Source organism: Pleurodeles waltl, chromosome 7, assembly GCF_031143425.1.
Source record: "Pleurodeles waltl isolate 20211129_DDA chromosome 7, aPleWal1.hap1.20221129, whole genome shotgun sequence".
Taxonomy (NCBI): domain Eukaryota; kingdom Metazoa; phylum Chordata; class Amphibia; order Caudata; family Salamandridae; genus Pleurodeles; species Pleurodeles waltl.
Window position 1 is genome coordinate 1,335,253,297 of NC_090446.1, and position 14,948 is coordinate 1,335,268,244.

Genomic DNA, 14,948 nt, shown 5'->3' on the forward strand with positions numbered 1-14,948 from the left:
TATTTGTTGAGAGAAGATATTAGGTTCAGTTTAATACATCTCATTAAAAAAAGAGATGCAGTAGTTCTAAATGTGTTGAAACATGCAGAAAGATTTAAACTTTTTTATTATTACTGATGGAGTGCAAAGAAAATAACACGTTGGCATAAATATCACCTTTCTGCTTGTCAATTTACAGCTAGAAAAATATAGCCGAAGAAAGAAAAGCAATGTTTTGTTATTGTTCTTTAAGTAGCTGCTTTAATTATGCTCCATTACCTGTCCTTTCCCTTGGCTGCTGGCTCTGGTAGCGGGTATTGTTACATCAGAACTCAGTAGAAATAATTTTTTACAGATGTGTTCTGACATCATTTTTAATAATAGGTGACTGGATGTGTCAGAAGTCTCCAATTATAGAGAAATTCGAGATTTGTTAACACAGGGGTTGCAGAATCCAATGTATTATGTTGTCAATTAATTGCTTGAATAGATCTGTCAATGTGCAAAGTTTTTCCACGATGACAGAGCAGACAAAATTCACCCTTGCTTGAGAGGGAGGACAATGAATCTACTTTGCACTTTAAATTGTTGAGTTTTGTGTCCATTTTGGAAATATATGTAATAAGTGATTGTAAAAAGTCAACCAGTAGCACCAGCTTGTGCAATTGCCAGTTCAAGGATTTTATAGCAGCAGAAAGAACGGAATTCCTTGAACAGTGAGTATTATACTTTATGTTTGCCAAAGGATTGATTGTATTAAGAGCAGCAATTTTGCTGCTCAGGTACATCACTTTATCACAGTGCTATGCATTGGAATCATCTAAGGGGAAGCTCCATGAGCATTATACTTCATTGTTGTCATATTTTCCATACTATAAGAAGCAAAAGGATAGATATTTGAGGATAATTCTATAATTGATTAATTTACCGGGTTGATGTTACTAAAATGTACTTGAGTAGCAGTTTCTATTAACGATGGTCCAGGGGCACTAATTTCTGTGACAGAACAAGAAACCAAGTGAATTGTATCATTGGAATGTTTTACGTTTTATCAAGGAATGGAACTGTAGAAAAAACACAGATTTCTTTCTGAGATGGTTTCATAGTCTTGCAGCATTTGCTCTGGATAGAAGTGGAAGGATTGTGTTGTCTTTTGATTATCAGTCAGAAATATCAGAAAAATCTTTTAGGAGTGTGATGTTCCCCCTCCAACTCACCCATCCCCACAAGGCTCCCACCTAAGGCAGGGGTGCATCCGACTACCCGAGTTAAGCCCCACCCAGTGATCCAGGTATGAGACACGGAAGCTCGACTACCACATTCCACAGAAGGGTGCAGAGACATACCCTGCAGATTTCGCTTCAATCAGGGGACTGTTCTGTCTGCCTCCACTTCTAACTGTGGTTCAGGCGGGGCCGGCTCATGCTGAAATAAGGTGGAAAGGTCTAAGACAGAAAATATAGTAGTACACAGTGTGCACTCACCTCTCACCTCCTCCTGTGTGACAGAGCACATGTGCTTGACCTGGATGCTTGGTAACTGCAGCCGGCAGCCTCCTTGGAGTCCAATGGGCCGATTAGAAGCAGAGTAATTACAGTAAGTGTAGCTGTGGGTCAATTTGGAACAATCCCAATTCAGCTGCAATCAGCAACAGTAAGTTTCCTGGCTTCAGGGTCCATTAAGTCTGGAGTGTGGAGCATAGAGCGACTGACTTTGGTGCATTAGATATCACAAAGGTGGCCAGTCATTGCACAAGGGGAGGCTACGAAATGCAAAATGTCCTGTGACTTTGCTTTGCAGCATAGCAGTAGCTGTCCCTTTGATTTTAAAATTATGCAGGAGGACAGTTTCTCAAATCCTGGAGATAAAGCAGCAATTGCATACCATAGTTCTCTTTAGCTATTAAATTCTACTGTGGAATATTTGAATCTAGTACAGTGATAAAACTACAGGAAAAGACATTACATTTGCTAGAAATAACTACTGCACTACTATAATTACCTGCAAGTATAATCACTAAGGAGGTCTCTATGCTATTAACTAACTCTGTGATCTGGATGTCACTGAGAATGTTACTCCCTCTCAGGAGCTTTGCAGATTTTTTATACAACTTCTTCTTAGATCTGTTTGTTGCCTCTCCACAGTATTCTAAGAGTACTCTATCAACCTCCTATAGAGTGAATCTACTTGCTCCACTATCTGCAATTTCGATCACGTTTGCCCCTTTCATGGATACTTTTACAACATTGCTAATCACAGGCATCAATTCAGACTCTCTATTAGATTCTTTCCCAGTACCTATTTATTACAAAGTTGTGTTATAAGCAGCTCCTTTAAAACATGAATCTTTGCAATGCTTAATTATTAAAGAGACTGTACCGCTGATGTGTATGACTTCATGGAAAAACGAAAACTGAGGACCCCCATGGAGGAAATAAAATGATGGAAAACAATTGTTAGGGAAGACAATTGTAAGGCAATACAAACAAATCAAAAATTGAAACAATTCTTTAAAGGAAAGACAATTTTAAGTAAACACAATCAAGTCTGAAACAAATGACTAACTAAACAGTATTATATAACACAGATAGCCTGCACCAGATCTTTGTTAACAATGGGAAAGAGTAGCGTACCCTTTATCATAGGGTAGTTATGGAATAAAGTTTTAAAAATGACAAAACATGTCAAGTTTCACTATAATTACTAAATATGCATGGTTTCTCAGTAGTGGAAACAATGTTATTTTAATGTACATAGAAATCAGAAAGTACAGTTAATCTGCACCATATCGATATTAACAATGGGGAAAGAGTAGCATATCATTTCATAGCACACGGAAAAGAGTTTTAAATATTACAAAACATATTCAGTATTACTATAATTACAAAAAATGCATGATTTCTCAGTAATGGACGCATACACCTCCTGCCTGTGTGTGTGTGTGTGTGTGTGTGTGTATGTGTGTGTGTGCATGTATGTATGAATATATATATACATATATTTATATATATACTGAAAAATAGAAAAATACAAAAGTTAATGTGGAGTCATGGTTGCATTGTTATAACACTTTAATGTATATTTTTTTTTAAAGCACTTCAGAATTTCACCTAAAAACACAGTTAACGTACAGCTGCGGCTACATATTAACCAAATAATAACCCCACTGAAATTTGCAAGCTGTGGTTAGGCCCACAATCTATTGCTTGCACAACAGGCCTGCAAACCATTACTCGCAGACCAAATGCAGTGCTCATGACCTCACTCAAGTAATAATTTAAACAAAGACTACAATCACAAACCAACACAATTAATGCATTCACCACTCATGTTTCAGATTCTTATTCCGAATTTACTTTCAATATCCTTTTTTTATGTTGCTGTTATATAGAGTCTCAGTTTGAGCCTTTATTTCCTTAGAGATTATGACTTCCTTGTAGTCCATTACTCCTATTTTGATGATGTTAGCGTGCAGTCCAGAAACGTCTGGTATGTGCTGCCCATACATTGGCACAGCTCAGGTGCAAGAGTTTATTGTTTCAACTCCCTGCACTTGCTTGCCGCCCGCTGCAACTGCACCTGCTACCATGGAACTCCTCTTGACAGTCGTACCACACACTGGGTTAGCAGGCTGCTGATATCCTCTCAAGATAGTTTGTGACCATCCTTCCACTATGCACCACCAACTGAACCTGGCAGTGGATTCTCACTTTCCAGATTTCCAGAGGGCCATCTTCCCAATCCAGGCAAACCAAGCAAAAAAAACACCTTTAAATATGGTTATAGATCAGACGCAGACCAAGGCAGGCTTACACAGTTGGTTTAAAGTCTGCACAAAATCAATATATGTGTATAGACTTGTACAAGTGAAGTCTGGAGGGAGTTCCACAAAGGGAGGTGGCAGTGTCAGTACCTGGAAACGTTGCATGCAGTGGAGGAGGTGATTCACTTCCAGCATAGAACCAGCTCTAGAACAAGTCGATGTGATGAAATAAGCCCCTTTGTAGGGACAAAGATTTAGTTTTTGAACTTTGAAGAAAGAGTGACCAGCGCACAGTAATGCAAGCCCAATTATAAGCCTGCCTCTGATGCAGCTGTTAGCGATGCCACAAAACATCGCAAAATGGCAAGACTCTTCTCTGCATGTCCATTTCAGAATTTACAATTGCTATGCCCCATATGACATGCTCATATAAATTCTAAACAGTTAGACAGTGATCATTAAAACAAGACGCAGGAGCTTGTTTTCCACACTCTGACTGATTCTTCATGCCCAGGGCCGAGGCGGACATATCCAGCACTCTTCTGTGTGTGCTCGTTGCACATTGAACTGTCCCATTGTGTCAGGACCCTGAAAAATACAGAAATTAAGATAACCACACAGAAAATGCTATCAGACTGACGAGTTGAGCCACTTGACACATGGTTAAACCAAGCAAAATGCTTCAGAATACTGTTTTGTATGAAAAAGAGCAGATAACATGCCATAAGCATATGTGCACATGAATTACTTCTGTTAACGTGCTCTTGTACAAAATGTGCGGGAGGTCACTTTTTGTGATTCATATGAGAGACTGTTCAAGTAGGTTTTGTGTGACTAGGTGTTGAGGGACTTTGGGAATGCGGTTTGTTTGAAAAGTTGTTGAAGTGCTTTGGGATATGAATTCTGAGGAAGGCTGTAAAATTGGGTTGAACGGCAGGTAAAAACCTTTGTACAAATAGTTTATTGCATATGGATGACATTCTGAATCTGTTTATTATGATAAAATTAGATGCAGAGTACTTTATGGTAGCACGTAGTTTGGGATGCATCGTTTGGCAAAAGATTTATTTATTTGTGATTGTACATTGGTATATTAATATTGGAGGAACTTATAGACCACAAGGCCTCCTGACATAGGCTTCTCAGCGCATGCAGACTGAGGCGACCAACAGATTTAGTGGTTTATGGGCTTTGGACAAGCCAAGTCTTCAAAGCTTTTCTGAACACTTTCTCATTGGAAGAATGACGGTTGGTATAAGGGAGGGAATTCCAAAGCTTGGGAGCCAAGATGGTAAAGGAGCATCTCTTTTCCTCCATTTATGAATCTTAAGGTTTGCAGCTAGACACAAGTAGGAAGGTCTTAATCTGGAAGGTTAGTATTGAACCAGAATCCTAAGGAATACTGTGCCTGAACTAGGAGGGGTACGAAAAGCGATACAGAGTACTTTAAAGTGTACTCACTTCTCAATAGTAAGCCAGTGCAGGATTGCAAGAGAAGAGGCCACCGACTCTCGTCTGGGAATCCGGAGGAGGAGACAAACAGTTGCATACTAAATTATCTGTAATCTATTTAACACTTCCTTGGTGGAATCTAAATATAGCACATTTCCATTGTCCAGTCCTGATATGATCATCACTTGAACTACAGTTTTCTAAGTATCACTTGGGAGGGCTCATAAAACATTTCTCAGAATTATTTATGGTTTAAAACAACAGGCAGAACGTTTCTCAACTTGTGATTCAAATGTTAGCTACATATCGAGCAAAGACTCTACTTTTTTTATTAGGGATTTTGGCTGAGGTAAAGGTCCAAGACAGTTCGGCCAACAGTCAGATGTCCAGATGGGTTGTTGCCCACTAACCTAGCTTCAGTTTTGTTTCCATTTAACTTTTACGCAGCTATTTCCCATCCACTCCACTACAGCAAAAGGACGATTCTTTAAAAGGCCTTCATTATTGCACGCATCCAGAAAGAAGGATATTCTCAAGTGGGTATCATAAGCATAGGAAATCATGGTCACCGAAGATTGCGCAATGTCTGCTAGTGGGCGCACAAATATGTTGAAAAGAGTGGGACTCAAAGAAGACCCCAGAGGGATCCCACACACCAAAGGAAGAACGTTGGATGGAATAGAAAGGCTTATCATACACCTGAAAACTCTGATCTTGAAGAAATGAAGCGAGGCACTGCAAGGCCTGACCAGTGACTCCGCAAGCTTCCACTCTGTTAAGCAGAATACCATGAGAGGCAGTGTCAAAAGTGGCACTAAGGTCCAACTAAATTATAGTTGTTGTGCCATCTTAGTTCAGAGTCCTCTGTAACTCCTCAGTGACTGCAAGTATGGCAGAGTCAGTACTATAGAGAGGTCAAAAGCCGGACTAAGAGGGCTGGAGAAAATCATACTCGTGTAAACAATATGATAATTGCTGGTTAACATACTTTTCCAAGACCTTAGCGAAAAAGGAAGTGTTGATATGGGTGTGTAATTCTCCACCTCAGTTGGACCCAAAGTAGGTTCCTTTATTAGTGGTTTAACTATTGCACGTTTCCAAGACTTTGGAGCGAGTGCAGTAGATAGGGAAATCTTCAATAGGTCCCTGAGTATGGGATAGACGACCATGGGCAACCTCTTTATTATATGAGGAGATGCCGGGTCCCACAGGGAACCCAATTTAGGGCAGATTAGGCCCATGGTAGCTGGGCACTTCCCACAGATATATAGGTATAATTTACAAAAAATACACATGAAATATTCATTCAACAGATTAAAATTTAGTGATGATGAATCGAACTTACAATTGATTTGGATGCAGTAAAACAGCAAGAAACCTTTTCTTTATATGGACAATTGCAGTAATATGTCTGTACTGCTCTATGTACTGCTTCCTCGGAGATTACAGAGAAATATGTGACTAGTTAGAGATGGATCTTCTATTGAACTAGATGTTAATTTCAGCTCCTTTTTCTATGCTCCCATGGGTGGGTACAAGCTATGATTGTGCAAGGATGGAGTCCAGTAGCTTGCTGCTCCCCACGCCCACCCCCCCTCTCAAAACGTCTGTGGAAGAATTCTTGTATTCTGAAGGCTGGGATTTAAAAAATTAAGTTGTTGTAGTTTTGAAGGAAACGAAGCCCACCTAGGATGATTAGTTTATGAGCTAGGTAGCATGGGGTTCCAGCATACAGGCTTTTATGGACTCTGCAGGATATATTTAATATAATTCTCAGTTCAATAGGAAGCCACTTGAGGGTGACTAGTCCTGAAGTTATGTGATTAAAACATATGGTTCACAGAGACTTTGCTTGCAGCCACATGAAGGGGAGCCTTGATAGGAAACAAGAGGATTTTAGGGATACTTGTCCTTGAAAGGACAAAGGATTAAAGTACTCTGCTGGAGAGAAATTAGCGATCCCTCTAAAACGTATTACTTTGGACTGAGCATCTTTAGACAGAAAATGCAATGGGGATCTTAGAAACTGGAGATCTGGTGTCCTAAATCTGCCTTTGACAAATAACCAAAAACAGCAAAGATGGAGTCCGCATGCTTGAGATAGATAACAAATTCCCCATCAACCCACATGAACACATCGACCAATCACACAAATGGCACAAATCACTCTGGTATATAACTTGCATAAGCAAACATTGACCACACATTAACAGGAAAACATGCAAAAACCTAAACCTCGGAAAACGTTTACTTACCCATACAGTAAAAGGACATTACAATAATGTGACTTATAATTCAAAATACAGAGCAGACAAAGGAGCATGGCCAGACCATGTGCTTTCATGCTCAGAAAACAAACAAAATCCTTAATTCTCTGGCCCTCGTTGTGGTTTCAGCAGCCAGCTGGTGCCTCCCATGTGAGACTTGCTATTCAGTTCAATTAAATCAAAGGTTAAGGTAGGGGAGAGGGATTACAAGAACACACTGCATAGCAGGAGGACAAATTGGTAATAATGTTACAATTTTGATGGGATCCATTTTCGACTGAGCTAAGTGTGTTTCATGGAGAGTGTATTGTTGCAGGTAGTTTCAGATGTAGCAAAAAGGGATGCGTAATCTTAAGGATTCATGTCTGGTGAGTAATGTATGAGGTTTCTTTGTTGCAGGAGATTTGTAAATATTGAATATATCTACCTCGTAATACCGTGACACAGTTTTATGGCATTTCCCCCTTTATTGTAGGAATGTCTCTCCACTATTTTTGCACTGTTTAATTTCCTTAAAATGTATAATATTGTTTTCGTTACATAAAGTTTGAGTGCTCTGGGGTTTATCGAACACACTATACAAAACGAGAAAATAAATCAGTGTATACGTCTTCGACTGTGTGTCTGTTTGTGTGAAATGATGCCTCGAAGCGTGTTGCTCGGGTTTCGTGGGCCTATTCCTGTGCAGGTGTCCTTTTACGTCGCATGTCTGTAAGTGTATGCGCTTTACAAAACCAAACCTTTTGGACATTACCAGTTCGTGTTTAATGTGGTATTTTCAAAAAGGCTGTTGGCATCAGATTTAATTTCATAAACTCACCTCAGTGTAGCACGCCTGTGTGTAATGATTTTAGTACTCACACGTGAGTACCACAGTAGAGGGTAATACTGATTCAGGAAGTGCATTGGTGTTAACCAGGTCTATGCATTTTAATGTAAACCTGTATTATCTGGCAAACAAGGATTAGAGCTTTCAAGGTTTCTCTGTAATTCTTATTGTCTATTTGTTAAATGACAGGTGTCTGCTAGAGTGCTGTTGTGCACAAGACTGAGGCCCTGCGATGTCATTCACAGAATGCTGATGCTGAGGTGAAGAAGGAGTTTGTTGGTGGAACGGGAAAGTTGGAACATGGGCGCCTGAAGAGATAGGACTGCACATGTGACCATGAAGGAGTGGAGGCCAGGGCTGCCATTTATTACCATGTAACCCTGGGAGAAATATTCATACAGTTAACTCTTGCTGTAACTTTTATTTGGTAAGTTACTTGGGGCCTCCCTTGGGCTAGGTCTAGGAAAGGCCCAGGTGTTTTGGGGGTCTTTCAGTAATCCAAACTCCCTTGCTTGTAATGAGAGATGCGGATGATAGGAGGACTCTAGGGGGATACGACTTTTGGTTGACCCACCAGGATTCACAAGAGTGTGCAGCACACATCCCTCTGAAAGCCTGGAGTGAAAATGTCACTTGTGGCTAGAAGAGGCTGGTGTGAGAACAAAAAGATCAGGGCAGACATTAACACCCTGAGAAGTGTAAGGAAACAATTAACACTCATCCATGAAGAGAAACTAAGCAAAAAAAGGTAATCTCCGGATCTGTTGTAGTCATTGAGACACTGGCGATGGACCATTGTATGATACAGGAGAATGTGCTTTTATTATAGCTTCAAACCGAGACATAGGATTGCTCAATATAAAAGGTAGTCATGTACACAGGGAAAATATTTATAAATCAATAAAGTTGAGCTCAGCAGAGTCCCGTGGCCTGCACAGTTTCTGCTGCCTGGTTAATGTTAAATAAACAAAAGAATGGTACCCATATAACACTGGAGTGGACAACTGTTTATTGTACTAAAACTAAAGATGTATTTTTTGGTGTCTGTGTCCCTCAGACTTCCGGCAAAAGGGTAATACTATGCTTATATGGAATTAGTACATATTGGTAATATCTAGGATATGACAGTAGCACTCCCAATATGTTAAGCATCATTTGAAGATTCTAAAAGATTCAGGCCGATTTGTGGGATAAACATATCAAGTCATTAGCTGTGTATCTCATTTAGTCAGATATCTACAACCAAACTCAAGGAATAATAAAGGAGTCTGTTTGTTTACAAACTCCTTTGGTATTTCTTGATTGTGAATTTGAACTTTTTATTTATTGGTCATTTGTTCTTCACGTTAACTCATACTGGCTATTCACTTTTTTGTTGTTTGTGGTGAGCACTAGAGACATTACACCCTACACTTTCTTGAGTATTATGCATATCCATGCTTCTTAAATTTTGACTATTTTATTATTGCTAAATAGTTTTCATCAACATAAGAGGCTTATATCTTTTTTGACCAGGTACTGGCAACATGCTGTATAATTTTGTTTGCAGCAGAAACTTAAAACATTTGATATGAATGAATCCCAGGTAAACCGTTGTTTCATTAAATAAAACTGCACATACCAAGGTTTCCTACCGAAGTATTAGGTACCTCTTGTATCTTCTGTATAAATCTACTATACCAATACATCACCAAGTAGTAAAATGGAAAAGTTTGTGTTATAAGACATGGACTTGCAGGCGATAAGTAAAGTGTCTTCAAGTCCTGTGATCACTTGAAGATGCTGAGGTAAAATTAACTGTTGCAGATGCATTCACACTTACATAACTTCTAACTAGCATTTCACTCCCTAAAATGGCAGTCTTTGTGCTTAGGTTGGATTTAGGGTGTTTTGCTTGGATTTGGTGTGTGTATGTACTACCAAATTCAGTGTTTGTATTTTCCCAGCAAATTAACATTATTTCTGTAAAGTTTATACATGCTTACCATCATCTCTGTGCTCTTGTTCGAATGGAGGACGCGGACTTGTGGACTGAAGTTACCGTACAGCGAAACCTGATTACCTTAAAAGAATGCAATGCAAAACTCGTTACTGAGTGAGTATGGCTGTTATTTAATTTTTTTGTGTTGTGATTCTTTATTGAAAATGCATGACAAAATATGCATATATCCGAAACATCAAGACCTTTGACCTATGAAGCAGTAAGCTATGTAATATACCAGGACATAGCTTTCAGATATGTCAAAAATGAGTACAGCAAGGCGGTTGGAGGGGCAGGAGAGGGAAAAAAAGAGTGTGGGGGATGATGCTGGGAGATCTAGCAGGTGCACTGTGGAGGGAGGTGGGGAAAGTGTGCGTGCTCCAGGTCTGCCTGCGTGGGCATCGGTCATGCACCTAGAGGTAGAGATGACCCTTTCGATGGTATGTGGAGGAGGGGTGTGAATGTAAGTAGGTAGGCCTCATATGCGATGGGTTGTGGTGAGCACGCATTGCTAGGTGCATGGTAGTCCAAAGATGGATGTTTATTGAGAGGGGTATTGGGGAGAAGGACGAAGCTGTGAAAGGATGGATCAGGAGGATGTCAAAGGGTTACATCAAGTTGCACATCAAGGTGTCCGTCGGGGAGGGTGAATAGAATCAGGGAGGATCTGGAGGGAGGGGAGGGAGTAGGGTTAGGGCTGCAAAGTACAGTGTATCTGTTCCATCGGTGTCATTTAATCTGTTGCAGTTATGTTGTTGGGGGTAGCGTGATGTGAGAGGCCCAGAAGGAATGGTGCCCATACCTGTAGGAAATTGGCTGTTCGATCTTGTAGGTTATAGATGATATATTCATAGGACATCGTTTGGATCATCACTGCCATCAAATCGGCTGGGGATGGTGGTGTGGGGTAGCACCATTGATGGAGAATGCAAATCTTTGCCGTGGCGAGCGCTGTATGCAAAAGACGGTTTTGCGGTTGAGAGAGGGTAGAGGAGTCCTTGGTGTAATGAAGAAGGAGCATGGTGTGTGAGAGGGGCACAGTTAGTGTCATGGTAAGTCCTAAAGCAGTCTCTACTTCCAGCCAAAGAGGTTGTACTGAAGGGCATTCGCAGATTATTTGGGTCAAGTCACAGCTGGTGTTCGGGCATCGCCAGCAGTTTGCTTGGGGCAGAGGGCCCACCCTGTGTAGTTTGGTCGGGGTCCAATGCCAGTCATGCAGCGTTTTGAAGAGACAACATTTCAGTCTGGCTTCTCTTGTGCCCCTTTCACGGGGCTCCATAATGTCGGGCAAATCCTCTTCCTCTGTTTCGGTATGAAGTCAGGTTTGCCATTTGAATAGCAAATTTGTGAGGAGGGTATATGAGTAAAGGTTACGCCTAATGAGTCCATAAAGACTTAACATTACGCCCTTCCACCTGCCCCATTGAGGTAGGATACCACAGGTGAGGTCTGCAGGGTCCAGGGGCGAGGCCCTAGGCAATGCCGTAACTAGTGTTGCAGCTGGAGGTACTGCCACTGTTGGTGAGACGATATGCCAAATTCCTCATGTAATTGATGAAAAGGTTTAAGGTCACCACCTGTCAGGACTTGATCCAGAGTGGTAACTCCCACTGTGCACCATTCTTTTCAGTTAAGGGTCTCACCCCCTTTGCGAAGACAGCCATCACCCCACTGGTGAGCCCGTTTGTACATGCGGGGTGAAGCCCCAATAAGTTCTGTCTTTTGTTCCAGGCTTTGTGTATGGCGGGTATGAATCAGATTGTGAGTGCAGGATCATGGTGGGCGAACCCTGTATAAAGGTCCAAGGCCGGGGCCACTTGAAAGGATCAGTGTTTTTGTTCTGATCCGTTGTGGTGAGTCCTGTATGATGGGTAGCATGTCTGCCAATTGCGAAAGGTAGAGAGCCAGGGTGTAATGTTCTACCAAAGGGAGGTCCATGCCCCCGTGCGAGCAGTGCGCTAGAAGCTTGGTAGAAGCAAGGTGTGAACGGGTGTGGCCCCATGTAAAGCTTTGGATCTGTGCATCAATGAGGCGTAATGTCGACAAAGGGGGAGCATACCCAGCACCTATGTAAAGCCGGGTAATGTGACCATTCTCACTGCTTAAATCCTGCCCCACATGAAGAGTCCCAAGTGAGACGACTTTTCGAAGTCCAGTCACATGCGAGTTATAAAGGGGTCCAAATTTTCTTGGACCATGTGTTCTAGACCATGATTAGCAAGGATTCATAGGTATTTGAGATGTGAGGAGACCTACCTGAAGGGTGATCCCTGGATGGCTGCTTGTGTGGTGACCCGGGATAAAGGTAAGGCTTCGCTCTTGTCCCAATTTACCTTCTATCCTGATAAGGCTGCAATGTTGCCAATAATCTCCATCAGAGCCGGAAGGGAGTGGGTCAGTCTGGTCATAGTTAGGAGGATGTCATCAACATATAAGTAGATCTGAGATCTACCTCACGGAAGAGGTACTTTTGTAAGGTTGGGGGGTTGACGGATCATAGACTCCAGAGGTTCCAGGGCCAGCACGAACAGTAAGGGTGAGAGGGGGCAACCCTGCCTTGTTCTCCTTTTGATTGGGAAGGGGGCCAACAGGAAGCCTCCACCGTTCACCATAGCTGTAGGATTGTCATCTAGTAGATGATTATTGGCGATAAAGTGTTCGTCCAGTCAAACTTTCTCAGGGTTGGGAAGAGATATCCCCAGTCTATGCAGTCAAACACCTTTTTGGTATTGAGGGACAGTGCCAAGGCTTCATCTAGTAGGTCCATGGCTGCCCATAGTGCATGAAAGAGAGTACGGAGGTGGTTCCAGTATAAACCCCACTTGCGGTTCATGTATTAAGGAGGGGATGACTTTGTGCAAGCGGGCGGCTAGGACACTAGCAAGGATCTTGATGTCCACATTAAGGAGCGAGATCGGCCTGTAATTGCCACAGAGAAGGGTCCTTCCCTGGTTTAAGGATAACTGTATCTAGTGCCCTATTGGAGATTGAGTTTAGGGAGCCCAATTGTTTGGCTTCTCAAAACGCAGTGTGGAGGCTGTCTACTACCTCTTCTCCTGACCATTTGTAAAATTCCACTGCGTAGCCATCCTCTCTGGGAACCTTGTGGTATGGGAGTCTAGAAATCGCCTGTTGTATTTTGCTTTTGGTGACTTCACCATCTAAGAGGTTTTGGTCCTCATCTGACAAGCAGGGAAGCCTCAGGCTACCAAGGAAGGTTTCCACCCTATCGGGGTCAGGCGCGACCTCAGGTGTCTAGAGTGTCAATTAGAACTTTGCAAATTCATTGGTTATATCTTGAGGTCAGGTCAGGTGAGGGTCTCACTGTCAGCCGTTTGTAGGGCAGATACAGTCCAACTGGGTTCCAGTTGTTGCAGCTGAGCTTCCAAGAGATGCTCACTTTCTCCCCTTGTTGATAGTGGCAACTTTTAAGGCACTGTAGTGCATACTCTGCTTTGGACGTGTACAGAGAGTTGAGGGCCATATGTGCTCATCCTACGCTGTATCACACCGTTTGGGAAGGGTTGGCTGCTTATTGGCGGGTAAGGGAAGCAATCTTGTGTTCTAGGTATTTTTGTCAGGCTGGGGCCTGTTTATTGGACACTGCTACATCACACATCATTTGCCCCCGAATAGTCACTTTTGCTGCTGACCAGAGCTCTCTCTTAGAGTACACAGATCCCTTGTTGTCAGCGAGATCGGTGGAAACGTGGGATTTTAAGAGTGGTTTGCCTTGAGGGGTGTGGTATCTGTGAACTGCCAGGCACCAGGGTTTTTGACCCAGGGAGGCAAGGTCAGCGTCTGCTCTTAAGAGGAAGGGGGCATAGTCAGATAGTCCGGGTTATCCATGGGGTGAGTGAGCCTCCAATGATCCACCAACCTGTGGTCCTCCATCATGTCTCCCAGAATTGCCCCGTCTGGGTTGTTTCCTGCATCTAGGGGTCCAGTCTTGTCCATAATGGCCTCCGGGGCTAGGTTTCAGTTGCCCCCCTATCCAGTATCGCGAGGCACCTATTTCTACCAGGAACCACTTGAGACATAAGAAGAAGACACGTTTGGGGTCCTGTGGGGGCATAATCCGACTCCACACAGAACGTGCGTTCCTCTATTTTCAGTTTAGCAAATGCTTATCTGCCGCCAGGATCAGTCCATGTCTTCATTACTGTTGGGGTCAGCGTTTCACATTATAGGATCGCCACCCCGCACTTGAGTCCCACCGTCCGTCCCAGGTGGATCTGCACAACCGCTATGAATCGCCCCCTCCACCCAGTCCCTATGCAATTTCTCAGATTCAGGTCCACTAAGATGTGTCTCCTGCAGCACTGCCATATCCGTTCTTTTGGATTGGAGGTAGAAGAGTACCTTTTTCCGTTTCACATATCACATTGACATTCCACAAAAGGATGTGCAGTGGATGGAGCGGGGGGATGGAGAATAGGTAGCAAGTATGTCATGTTTGGGCAAGTAAAGGGTTCAGCAGGTTCTCCTCTGGTTGTTGGTGGGAAGTAGAGGATAATAAGGGAGGGACTTACCAGGGTGGGTGGGGGTGAAGAGGAGTTATTCGGATCTGGATAGAGTGAGATGTGCAACAGTCGAAGTGAGTACAAGAAGACTAGGCAACCAGAATAGGGATGGAACAGGAGTGGGGAGGGGGTGGGGGGGAGATGTGGAAAGGCA

General features: G+C 42.5%; 1 protein-coding gene across 1 annotated transcript in view; it reads right to left on the bottom strand.

Moving 5' to 3' along the window:
* Positions 1-2,263: 2,263 nt before the first annotated feature.
* LOC138246260 (G-protein coupled receptor family C group 5 member C-like) overlaps positions 2,264-14,948 on the bottom strand; it is a 36,985-nt gene continuing 24,300 nt past the window's right edge. Inside the window, exons 3-4 of the mRNA XM_069200684.1 lie at positions 10,276-10,352; positions 2,264-4,330 (exon numbers count right to left, since the gene is read on the bottom strand). Of these exons, the coding sequence (XP_069056785.1) occupies positions 4,247-4,330; positions 10,276-10,352 (161 nt within the window). The 3' untranslated portion in view covers positions 2,264-4,246. The remainder of the gene's footprint in view (positions 4,331-10,275; positions 10,353-14,948) is intronic.